This window comes from Anolis sagrei, chromosome 2 (genome assembly GCF_037176765.1).
Source record: "Anolis sagrei isolate rAnoSag1 chromosome 2, rAnoSag1.mat, whole genome shotgun sequence".
NCBI lineage: Eukaryota > Metazoa > Chordata > Lepidosauria > Squamata > Dactyloidae > Anolis > Anolis sagrei.
In genome coordinates, this window is record NC_090022.1 from 113,400,261 (window position 1) to 113,413,397 (window position 13,137).

General features: G+C 43.3%; 1 protein-coding gene across 3 annotated transcripts in view; it reads left to right on the top strand.

Annotated features, from left to right (window-relative positions):
* The window catches only part of ADGRE5 (adhesion G protein-coupled receptor E5), a 65,461-nt gene extending 56,161 nt beyond the window's left edge, over positions 1-9,300 (top strand). For all 3 annotated transcript variants that reach the window (XM_060764881.2, XM_060764883.2, XM_060764882.2), the window contains 3 exons: positions 6,499-6,667; positions 7,222-7,323; positions 8,621-9,300. In XM_060764881.2, the coding sequence (XP_060620864.2) occupies positions 6,499-6,667; positions 7,222-7,323; positions 8,621-8,653 (304 nt within the window). In that variant the 3' untranslated portion in view covers positions 8,654-9,300. The remainder of the gene's footprint in view (positions 1-6,498; positions 6,668-7,221; positions 7,324-8,620) is intronic.
* Positions 9,301-13,137: the final 3,837 nt, after the last annotated feature.

Here is a 13,137-nt window from a genome sequence, read left to right on the forward strand (position 1 = left end):
TCGTCTAATAACAGTTTCATGAATTTCCAGCTTAAGCTGTCGAAAGCCTTCTCCGCGTCCAGGGAGAGTAAAGCTAATTTCTTTTGTATGTTATGATCATAGAACTCGATGGTATTGATTATAGTTCTTAGGTTGTCTTTCGTGCTTCTTCCCGGAAGAAATCCGGCTTGTTCCTCTCCTATCCAGTCGGATAGGAAGCCTTTTAATCTTTTGGCAAGGATAGAGGCAAAGATTTTATAATCCGAGTTCAATAAGGATATCGGTCTGTAGTTTTGTTTGTCTGTTTGTTCTGAGTTGCCTTTCTTTATTAGTACAATTTCTGCCTCCTTCCAGGAGTCTGGGATTTGGCCTGCTGACAGTGCTAGATTTAATACTTTTTGCAAGTAGGGAGTAAGTTCTTCTTTCATGGACTTGTAAAAACAGGCCGAGAAGCCGTCGGGGCCGGGGGATTTGTTTGCGGGCATGTTCGAAATCGCCTCTGTAATTTCCTGGATTGTGATTTCTTTGTTTAGTGCCTCTCTCTGGGCTTCTGTGATTTTCTCTAGCTTTAACTTGGCTAGGTAGCTTGTGATATCTTCTTCTTGAGTGTCGTCTTTGTTGTAGAGAGATGTGTAGTAGCCTCGGAATTCTTTGATAATATCTGTGTCTTTCGTTAGATAGCTTTCGCCTTTTTTGATTCTCGTTATTCGTTGAGCTTGTTTTTTCTTCCTTACCTTCCTTGCCATCCATTTCCCCGGTTTGTTGGCATGTTCGAATTCTTGTTGTTTTATAAATTTGTATTTTTTTTCTAGCAGTTCTATCTCAAGAAGGTGTTTTCTTTTTTTGAGCCATTTCAGATTGTTTACAATTTTAGCGTTGTCCGGGGTTCTCTTTAGCTCTTGTTCTTTTTCGTTGATCCTGTCCTCCAGCTGATGTAACTCTGAGTTTCTCTTCTTATTTTTGATTGTGTTCTGTTGTATTAGGTACCCCCTCATTACCGCTTTAAGCGTGTCCCACACGACTAGCGGGGATATGTCAGGGGTATCATTTAGCTTTAAGAAGTCCCTTAGGAGTTCTTTGTTTCTCTTTATGTCCGATTCCGTTTTGAGCAGATTTTCGTTTAGCCTCCACCTTCTGGTCTCTGCCTTTTAATATAAGCTCATTTCTAAAGAGCAGTGGTCTGAGTGCTCTCTAGCATTTGTTTGTATTTTTTCTATTTTAGGCAGGATAGAGTTTGAGGCCCAGATCATGTCTATCCTTGACCATGATCTATGGCGGGGTGAATAGTATGTATATTCTCTTTCATCCATGTGGCAGTGTCTCCAGGCGTCGTGTAGATCAAATTCTTCTTTAAGCGACAGGAATTTTTTGGGGAGGAGAGAGCTGTTCTTCTTTCTCCTGTTACCTGGACTTTTATCTAAGTTTTTGTCCAATATGCCATTAAAGTCCCCCATTACTATTAAGCTGTCGAATTCTGTTTTCTGTAAGTTTTCTTTTAAGAAATCAAGAAATTTAGCTTTAGGCCCGTTAGGCGCATAGATATTACAAATCAGAATGGTCTCGCTGCCTAACTTTATCTTTACTGCAACTACTCTTCCCTCCTGATCCTTAAAACTTAATTCAGCTGGAATATCGTCTTTTATGTAAGTTACCACGCCTCTTTTCTTTAGTTCAGAGGCAGAGTAAAATTCCCTCCCGATTTTATTTTGAGACAGGTGGGCGATATGTTTACTACAAATATGAGTCTCCTGTAATGCAATGATTTGGTAATTACCTTTATTGATTTTTTGGAAGATTCTTTTTCTTTTATAGACAGAATTAAGTCCATTTACATTTAAAGAGTAACAATTTATTTGTCTTTCAGTCATGATCTTTTTTACTTGTTTCTCCAGTTGCTCCCTCCTCCTTTTTGTTGTCTTCAGTTTCGTCAGTCGCTGTTGGTGCCTTGTCCGTTTTTTCTTCTTCTTTATAGGGAGAGTCTGGGCGGGGTCTTTTTCTCATATTGCCTATTCTTGAGGGTGATTCTTTGTTTACATTGTTCGCATGGTCCTTGAGTAGTTGCATCAAGTCATTGGCCTTCTCGACATCCTTTATCCAATATCTCCGGTCTTTAAAAGAGGTCATAAGGCCTTCTGTTCTATCCCATCTGAATTTGCAGTTTTGTCTTTTTAGTTCTTGTGTCAAGAGTGTATATTTCTTGCGCCTATCCAAAATTTGTTTAGGGATTTCTTTGAGAACAATAATTTTCTTCCCTTCGTATATTATTGGGTTTTGGTTGGATTTCCTGAGTACTTGGTCTCTAGTGTGTTTTCGCATGAAGTACACCATCACATCTCTCGCTAGCTTGTTTTGTTTAGCAAAGGTCGATTGGACCCGGTAGATACGGTCTATTTCCAACTCTATGTTCTCTGTCGGTTTGTCCATCACTTCCGCTAATATTTTGGTTGTTTTTGTTCTTAAGTCCTCTTGGGGGTCTTCCTGGAGGTTTCTAAGTCTGAGTGCATATTCCAGTTCTCCTTGTTGGATCCTTTCTAATTCCTTTGTCATTTTTTCATTCTTGGCTGTCAGGGTTTCTAGGTCCTTTTGTAGTTTTCTTTGTTCGTTTCCTAATTTTCGGTTTTCTGTCTTATTTTCATTAATTTCCACAAAGGCCTTTGAAATATCTTTTTTGATTGTAGTTATATCTTCCTTGAATTCTTTTCTGATTAGTTCTAGTTGTGCCTGTTGTTTTATCTGATTTTCTCTGATTGTCTTTAGTTCTTTCTTGTTTTCTTCCTGGTTTTCCGTGATTTTCTCTGTAAGTTTCTGAAGTTCTTTCCAGATGTCCTTCATGTTTACTTCTTCTTGGCCTGATCCCTTTCTTCCAATGCTCTTGGGGTCTTTAATCTCCTTCTCTGGCTTTGTTTTGGGGGTAGTCATCTTATCTTAATATTCCAATTGCTCAATCTTAATATTCCAAATACTCTATCTTCTTTTCCTCCGGTGATCCGGTTCGGAACTCAGACCACTCTTTTCTCAAGGTGGTTGTTATTGGAACCTTTAAGATATTTCCTTTAAACAAAACCTGACCCACCCCAATACCCGTCCCCTCCCTCCTCCCACAGGTTCACCTCAAGAGGGAAACTAGGGCAGGGTAGGGGTGTATAAAGGGGTAGATGGAGGTGTTTGGGGGGTAGTCTATACACATCTAGACATAGTTCAGTAAGCCTAGAAGCAAGCAAGTAGCAAATAAGATTGTACAAGGTCAGAATTATGCATTCCAATGGGGAGACATTAAGACAGGTATCTTTTGAACCAATTGAAGATTAGGGGTTGTCTTCAAAGAACCTTCCTGCTTAGATAGTACAAAAGTGGCCAGTGACAGAGTTAGTACACATAGTTCTTTGTAGTCTTTTTAGTCTTTATAGTTCTTTATAGACTTTGCAGCCTTAGAGTACAGTTTAGAGCCTTTGGGGCCTATAGAGCCTTAGAGTACAGTCTTGTGGGAATGCCCCAGGCTGATTCTTGTAAAGAGTTTATAAGGTTGTCATACCTTGTCTTCTTTTTGTAGCCCTTCGTGACTTGGCACCTGAGTGCTTTTATAAGCCTGTTGCTGCGCTGAGGGGGGGCTTCGCCGCCCTTTTGCAAGGGAGCTTGGGTGTCGCTCCAGAAGAGGGAGGAAGAGGGGGGGGGAAGAGAGAAGGGGCTGAGTCTGCCCTGCGTTGTTTCTTCAAGGGAGGGTTTCTTGTTGGGGACGCACCGTGCAGCGCTCCTCACGCCGCGTGCGTCCCTCCGTCCGCGTTCCTCCGTCCTCAGGCTTCTACGCCGCTGTCGTCCGCGTCCCCGTGACGCGCGCGCGGCCGCGGCTAGGCTCCGCCCCTGGTCCCGGCTCCTCTGGACTCCAGGCTTCTCCTCGCTCCACGCTCTCGCTCTTTTTCTCCCAGCACGCTTAGTTTTCCCACGAGTAGACCACGAGTAGACCTCTGCTGTCGCGCTTGTAAGTCCTTGATCCTAATGCATTTACTTGCGTTTACTTCCTTATTAGTGTGTTTGTCAGTTCCTCCTTTTCGTTCCGCTTGTTCGCCGCTCTTACTCCTGAGGAGACATTGATCCAGGGGAGGAGTCCTATTGCTTTTACCGTGGCGGCTCCTTCTGCAAGATGCTGGATGTCTTGTCCCTGGTTCTTCTTTGTTGAGGTGCTTCTCCTTGTTCTGTGGGAAGCCAAACTTTTCCGCATGGGGCACAATGTCCCCTTGAGTCCATTCAGACTAAATCTTCGTCAGAATCTGTGCTGGCATCGGGTGGTAGTGAGTGCAGACTTGTGTCTGCTTCTCGCGTTGCTGCTCGCGCGCCCTGGTACTTTGTGGGGTACCAGCTGGGCTCTTGCGTGCCCCCCGGTAACAATCCACCGGGAGAGGGGAGCAGAAGACTCTACCCAGCAGCAAAATCCGCGAGTTGGCTAAGCGGTCGGAGCTCCGCTTAACCGCGTCCTACCTCCATGGACGCCAACCGGAAGTCCTCCTGGTTTTTTTGATGAGTTTCAATTTGTGCTATCTGAGGATGTGAGCAGGATCCTTAGAGCGTGAGAGCCACCACATCTACACTGGATTCTTGCCCTTCCTGGCCTCTGAAAGCAACTAGAAGGGGTTGGACAAAAATGCCTCGCTTCCACCAGGGAATTTTTCTATTCTGCTTAAGGAGACAGCACTACAAAAGGCCTTCCAGGATCCCACCAGTCTGAATAATTATTGGCCAATCTCAAGCATTCCATTTTTGGGCACGGTTTTACAGTGCGTGATGATCTCCCAGTCTGCAGAGGACGGACGGATATTTTTGATGTTTTACAATCCTTGTGGGGAGCTGGAGCTGACAGAGCGAGCTCATCCGTGCTCTCCCTGGATTCAAACCTCCGACCTCTCGGTCTTCAGTCCTGCCGGCACAAGGGTTTAACCCATTGCACCACCGGGGGGATCCAGGTGTCCCCTGGGCAACCTCCTTGCAGACAGCCAATTCTCACACACCAGAAGCAACTTGCAGTCTCTCAAGTCACTCCTGACACAGAAAAAAAAATCTCTGCATTCCAGGGATTTCTGGATGAGATGGATTATCTCTTTCAATCTGGCTTCAGGTCTAGTTGTGAGACACAGAGAAAGATTTGGTCACAGAGAACTAAACAGGGGAAGTACCTCCCTCTTGGTTCTGCTAGACCTCTCACTGGGTCTTGACAGCATCATCCATTCTGTCCTTCTGGATTGCTTCCTTCTGGGATGGGATTTAGAGGCACTGTTATGCATTAGTTCTGGACTTTCTTGGACAATCTCAAAAGGTAGTAATGGACTCCTGTTCAATGCTCTAGCCACTGTGCTGTGGAGTCCCTCAGAGTTGTTTTGTCCCACATGCCATTTAACATCCACATGAAAACACTTGGGAGAAGTCATCTGAAGTTTTGGGGTATGGCACCAACTAACATGCTGATGATTCCCAGTTCTATCTCCCCTTTCTATATGATTCCAAGGAAACTGCATTGAACCAATGCATTTTGTCAGTAATGAACTGGATGGGGGCAAACAAATTGAAACTTAATTAACTTCAGACAAGTGCGCCTGGTCTGTTGGAAGGCAGATCAGGGAATCGGGACCCCGTCTGTGATGGATGGGGTTATATCCCCCTGAAATCTCCGCCTGGGGATTCTTCTGGACTCAACTGTGAGCCTGAATGAGTAGGTGCAGCAATGGCCAAAAGTGCATTTGCACAGTTAAAACTAATGTACCAGCTGTGCCCATTCCGTGAGATGTCCAATCTGGCCACAGTGACACAGACCTCGATTACCTCCTGATTGGACTACTGTAGCACACTGCATGAGGTTGCCTTTGGAAACTGTCCAGAAATTACAGCAGATGTAGATGCAGCAGCGGGAATACTGCCCAGGGCCAGTTATAGGCACGACATAACTCCCTTGTTAAAATAGATGCACTGGCTTCCAGTTGGTTTCCAAGCACCATTCAAAGTGCTGGTTATGACCTATAAAGCCTTGTACAGCTTTGGTACAGACTATTTGAACACCCATATCTCCTGATATAAACCCTGTGGAACTCCCTACTACTGGAGACTTGCCCCATTCCTGCTTTCCTTTTGCTGTCAGGTAAGGATGTTTCTCTTCAAGCAGGCTTTTAATATGTAATTCTTCTCAACAAAGAAATTGGGGTGCGTGTTTTTTTTAATGTTTTTAACTTTTTTATCTTTTTCAATCAATTGTGTAATTTAAAATGGTATTGTTTTCACCAAGCTTATCTATGAGCTGCCTTGATACCCACTTTGGGAAAAAGGTGATATATATATACAGTACAATGGAATACAATACAATACAGTTACCGTATATTGAGGGAGAGCTAATGAAAAACATTGTGTCGCTATTTAGGGACCTCTGCTGTAGCAATTCCTCTTTCATGCATGCACTGAGCCTAGTCCTATAGATTCCTGAAAGGCCAGGAATCATGGTGCTGTCAACCTGAGCTGTTTTCCATCCTTCTTTTTCTCCAGGGTGCTCACAATCACGGCCATCGCCCAGCTCTGTATCCTGGGCACCACTTGGATCTTCGGCATGTTTCAGTTCAGCGACCACACCCTTGTCATGTCTTACATCTTTACCATCCTCAACAGCCTGCAAGGGCTTTTCATCTTCCTCCTGCATTGTTTGCTCAAGAAACAGGTATCTGCAACATGGGAATGACAAATGGATGGGAGGACCATAACTAAGACTGCCATCTATGTGCTCTTCGTTTGCAGTAAAAGCTCCATTAAACTTATGGAGACTGAGTACATATGAATAGGATTGCACTCAAAGTTTTATTAGTGTTGCAACTGCACAGGAAAGCCAAGGTGCATTATTTACAAATGTTAGGCATGGAATAGTTTTTGTACAGAAATGTCCACACCCTAAAGATGATAGTCATACCTAAATTAACAAAGTAGATGTGTTCTTGGGCGTTATTTAGTATTGGAAGCAGAAGTAATATGAATAGAATAGTGAATCTTTCCCAGATCAGGTGTTATTGCACTGTTTAATGGAGGCAAGCTGCTGCAATGCAACATCCACAATCTACATTTCTCCAAACTTTTTTCACTGTCCAAAGTACAAATGCCACAAAAATTTTACAGTAAGCTAGAAGACCTTAGTGGCTTTTAAAAGCAGCTTCACCGCCAAAGGCTTTGTAAATGGAGGTATGCCTGTACACACAAACCCAACCTGTTTTCTTTTTATAGATACGCGATGAATACTACCGCTGGTTCTGCAAACTTAACAAGGGCCATAGCAGTGACAATTACTCAGACATGAGCTCCACAGCAGGTTCCAACACGTTGCGGGTAAGCAGAGGGTGTTGGGGTCTGATCACTCTTCCTGTGAACCTGTTAGCTGGGCTACAACCTATTAGCTGGACTACAACCTCATTCCATCACAGCCATGGTTTGAGCATGGCCAAAATTCCTGCAGTTGCTCCTCAAGATCCATCTAAAATAATCATGGAGGCAGACCAAATTTGAACCCAACTCACCTAAACTCACCAAAACCCTTTGTTGAAATTGAATTAGACCATCATGGGTTGTGGTTGTTTACCTATTCAAAGGAATGGTTCAAAACAAGAAAATTGCTATATGCGATAGATTTATTGGCTTTACCCAAACGAGGATATGAAGGACTGTCTTTGAAGGCATGATTCATCTGTGACACTAAAATTGAGGCAGGAAAACAAATAAAAATACAGGCCTATAAAGATGAAGAGCTGTAAACTTTTCAAAGGGGGAATAGGGTGACAGATCAAAGTGTTTGTAGTTTCCATAACCAGTGACACAAACTGTTGCACACTACGGAAAGCAGTAGCCAGTGTCTGCAACTGGCAAGGGTTGTGTTAATATGCCTGTACAGGCTAGGCCTTCAAGACAGATGAGAGTCCACCCCGGTATATAAATGGTTAATGTAAAAAGTGTGCCTTATATTTAGATTCTGACATCTAAATTGGAAGTGAGTTGGTATATAATGTGTGCTGAATCTATTATTTAACGTTTATTGGCTTTAGCTGGAACCAAGCCCAAACTGAACAATTTCAGCTGCCAGTGAACATGAATCAAAGAATTCAATGGTCTAATTCCTTGAAAGCAACACACCACTTTCCATTAAGCACATTAAACCTGCAAAGTTGAGGGGGAGGCTTCTATAGTCACTCTAGGCTGATAAGGTGTAATTTCCTTGGAATATTTACAAGGTTTCAAGTCTTACTTCGGGTTGCCCATTATAAAGGACTTTTTTGTGTTAGGAGCTACTTGAGAATCTGCAAGTCACTTCTGGTGTGAGAGAATTGGCTGTCTGCAAGGACATTACCTAGGGAACCCCCGGATTTTTTGATGTTTTACCATCCTTGTTGGAGGCTTCTCTCATGTCCCCGCTTGGGGAGCTGGAGCTGACAGAAGGGAGCTCATCCGCGCTCTCCTTGGATTCAAACCTCCAACCTATCGGTCTTCAGTCCTGCCGGCACAAGGGTTTAACCCATTTGCGCCACCGGGGGCTTATTCAATAGGATGACAAAGGAATGAATTATGGACATATATTCTTCTCATAGAGTTAAGAGTATTAAGGCTCAAGCTATATTCTTTGTCTCCCCTGTAGGCACAGAAGTCCTCCAGAGAATCTGGGATGTAGCAACGCTCTTTAGAACCAACTTCCTGAAGTGCCGCTTTGCACAATTACACTTCCTGTAACTGAAGCAGGACTCTCTTCAGAAGGGGTGCGCAGTGATCCAGGCCCTATTGCAACAGGGACAATAGAACTGCCAGGAGCCTATACAAGGACGCACTTGGCAAGTGCAAGAACTGGAGCAATGCTCTCTTAAGCAGATGTGGGCACAAGTCCCTTCAGCAAGGGCCCCCTTCTTCCTTCAAGCTAAGGCACTCATCTCTCAAAAAGTTATGGGAGTAAATCTATAGAGGTACTTGCACACTTGACACTTTTCCAAAATGCCCTATATTACTGAGCCTTGCAGAGAAAGTACTGCTCCAGAGCTAGCTGTAGGTGCATCAGTAGCTGATGATCAGAGCTCCAAAGTGGACTTCTTATGGCGAGTCGAGGTATCCTATTTGTCAACACCATACTCTTCATGGACTGAGCCACAGATCTTATCTCAGAGCTGTTATTTTTAAGCTTTGCTTGGCCCCTGATAGCTTGTTTGCCAGATGGAAGTACTGAGACCCACCCTTAGTCATTCAGCCCTTTTGCAGTAGCTTAAGAGGATATTGACTGCAACAAAAATAGCCCAAATGAAATGCAAGGCGGCCGGGGGGGGGGGGGGGGGGGGACTCCATTCAAAGCTTTCTCATTAGTTGGAAGAGGAAACTACCTGGAGTGGAATAAGACAACTCAGCATTTTGACACAAAACTTGGAAGAATTCTGGTTATGCCTGTCAAATCTATTTGACTTTATTTATCGAAGACTTCCAAAAAATGAATTCTAGTACTCTGTAAAATAAATATGCACCTAGATGTTATACCACCGTGGACTGTGATTTAGGATGGTTGAAAACGTCTCTACTGACTTGGAAAGAATGTGAAAAACTAAAAAAATGAAGTTCAACAGGGACAAATGTAATGTGCACACAATTTCCTCAGTGGGTGTATTTTTATAGCCATTCCTTCCAATAAATGCATTTTCAAAATCACTGCCTACAGAATTCCAACCCAGAAATTTAACTAGATGCTAGCGCACATAAAATAAAAACTTTTCCTTCAAGATACCTACTGTTCTATGTTCCTAGATTTATGTTTAATGAAGAAATTTTGAAATTCTGATGGAAGTTTGCATTGCATACAATTCTTCTGGCATATTTTAAGATGCATGGTGCTTCTAGATTTCAGGCTCAACTTGGTATGGTGTTGTACCTCAGGACTACTTCATACTTCTGATATATAATTAGTTTAACAGCAAAATCATACATGAATGCTTCATCAGATAGTAGTACCGTCAAACAAATAGCCAACAGCTGTAGGGAAAAGGTCCGCAAGGCTAAAGCACAAAACGCGCTCAGGCTCGCCAGGGACATTTAAAACAATAAAAAGGGATTCTTTTCTTATGTCAGTAGAAAAAGGAAAAACAAGGAGGCGATAGGGCCTCTTCGAGGAGAAGATGGGGCAATGCTGACAGGGGATAGGGAAAAGGCAGAACTACTAAATACCTTCTTTGCCTCGGTCTTCTCACAAAAAGAAAGTCATCTTCAACCTCAGCAAGACGGAGTGGATGAGGGATTTGAGGACATCCAACTCCAAATTGGGAAACAAGTCGTACAGGAATACCTGGCTGCTCTAAATGAGTTCCAGTCCCCAGAGCCAGATCAACTACACCCAAGAGTATTGAAGGAACTAGCGGAAGTCATTTCGGAACCATTGGCAACCATCTTTGAGAGTTCTTGGAGAACAGGAGAAGTTCCAGCAGATTGGAGGAGGGCCAATGTGGTCCCAATCTTCAAGAAGGGAAAAAAGGATGACCCAAACAACTACCGTCCGGTCAGCCTCACGTCAATACCAGGCAAGATTCTGGAAAAGATTGTTAAGGAAGTGGTCTGCAAACACTTAGAAACAAATGCGGTCATTGCTAATAGTCAACATGGATTTATCAAAAACAAGTCATGCCAGACTAATCTGATCTCTTTTTTCGATAGAGTTACAAGCTGTGTAGACGCGGGGAATGCTGTGGATGTAGTGTACCTGGATTTCAGTAAGGCCTTCGACAAGGTCCCCCATGACCTTCTGGCAAGCAAACTAGTCCAATGTGGGCTAGGCAAAACTACGGTGAGGTGGATCTGTAATTGGTTAAATGGACGAACCCAGAGGGTGCTCACCAATGCTTCCTCTTCATCCTGGAAAGAATTGACGAGCGGAGTGCCGCAGGGCTCCGTCCTGGGCCCGGTCCTGTTCAACATCTTTATTAATGACTTAGATGAAGGGTTAGAAGGCAGGATCATCAAGTTTGCAGACGACACCAAATTGGGAGGGATAGCCAATACTCCAGAGGACAGGAGCAGGATTCAAAACGATCTTGACAGATTAGAGAGATGGGCCAAAACTAACAAAATGAAGTTCAACAGTGACAAATGCAAGATACTCCACTTTGGCAGGAAAAACGAAATGCAAAGATACAAAATGGGGGACGCCTGGCTCGAGAGCAGTACGTGTGAAAAAGATCTTGGAGTCCTCGTGGACAACAAGTTAAACATGAGCCAACAATGTGATGTGGCGGCAAAAAAAGCCAATGGGATTTTGGCCTGCATCAATAGGAGCATAGTGTCTAGATCAAGGGAAGTAATGCTACCCCTCTATTCTGTTTTGGTTAGACCACATCTGGAATATTGTGTCCAATTCTGGGCACCACAATTCAAGAGAGATATTGACAAGCTGGAATGTGTCCAGAGGAGAGCGACTAAAATGCTAAAAGGTCTGGAGAACAAGCCCTATGAGGAGCGGCTTAAGGAGCTAGGCATGTTTAGCCTGAAGAAGAGAAGGCTGAGAGGGGATATGATAGCCATGTATAAATATGTGAGAGGAAGCCACAGGGAGGAGGGAGCAAGCTTGTTTTCTGCTTCCTTGGAGACTAGGATGCGGAACAATGGCTTCAAACTACAAGAGAGGAGATTCCATCTGAACATGAGGAAGAACTTCCTGACTGTGAGAGCCGTTCAGCAGTGGAACTCTCTGCCCCGGAGTGTGGTGGAGGCTCCTTCTTTGGAAGCTTTTAAACAGAGGCTGGATGGCCATCTGTCAGGGGTGATTTGAATGCAATATTCCTGCTTCTTGGCAGAATGGGGTGGGACTGGATGGCCCATGAGGTCTCTTCCAACTCTTTGATTCTATGATTCTATACTCTCTAAAGTGCTCTTGATGTCACCACTAAATGAATATCTTCCTAATCTTCAAGTACATTCACCGCTCTAACATACTTTTGCAAGATGCCCACACCCTAATTGAAAAAAACATGGCAAATCACTCTCCAGTTCCTTTGTTCAGCAATCAAATAATCAAGCAAACAGGCAGCCAACTGAAATAGCATATCACACAACACCAAGGAGCCCTGCTCTTCTAGTGACTTCAAAATCGAGAGCTGCATCAGCAGACTAGACCTGAGCTTCCCCTCTGCCTTTGCATAAAGCCAACACTTGGCTGAGGCTGCAGTCATTTTGCAGCCAGGAGAAGGAGCAAGTCAGTACCTTCCCAGATCCACAGCCATTCAGATTTCACCTCACATTCTGTCCCTGTGATGATTGGATTTTGAAAAGTTTGGCTTGTTGTGGAAACAAGGATTGGTATTAAAGCTTCAGTGAAGGCACCTTTTCCCAAAGATACTCCTTTAGGACTAAATTTCCCTCTGAGAGGTAGATTTCTCTCATTTCCTGTTGTCTTAACTATCAGTCTTTTGTAAGTCTGATGACTGCTGAGGACTGCTTATATTGGGAAGATGGGGTTGTGTCAAGGGAGAGGCTATTGTGCAATGAAGCCTCCTCTGTGACCTTCATGCTTGAGTATCCAAAACATGCAGAAATTCACAAATTTAGTATCATTATTTTGTATTGTTTTACATGTGAAGAGAGAAGTTTGTAAGAAGTTTTATTTTGTGCTGTAAACCTCAATTCCACGGGTCATGTTTGATCTAGCCTTGAAAGCTAGCTTTGCTTGCACCTGAAGGCTGATTTTGAAATATTACACTCAGTGTGAATCTGTTTTTCAACTGAGAAAAAACATGAAATTCAAAATGCAGGAAATATGGCCCCCTGCTGTTGGGCCATGGTTTCAATGCTGTCCTACTGTAAAACATTCTCCAAGAGTAACTTCTGATGAGCATCTTTGCACAAACAAGCTGTTCCTCCTTTGCAACTATCCACCCGTTAATCTGAAGCATGTGTCACAACCACTTTAATATTGACATTTAAATAAAATGCATTTTGTGAACTTGAATTATATTCTCTTTCAAAATGGAAGGGGGAGAAGGAAGAGGTGAGAAGAGAGGCATATATTCTTCTTAAGCAAAAGACAGAACAATATGGAAGAAAACAGAAACATCAATGTATATTCTGAAAAAGTGAAACTTACTAGGATTACAGTATTGCCACTGTAATGCCTCTGAAGGACCAATCAGACAGTAA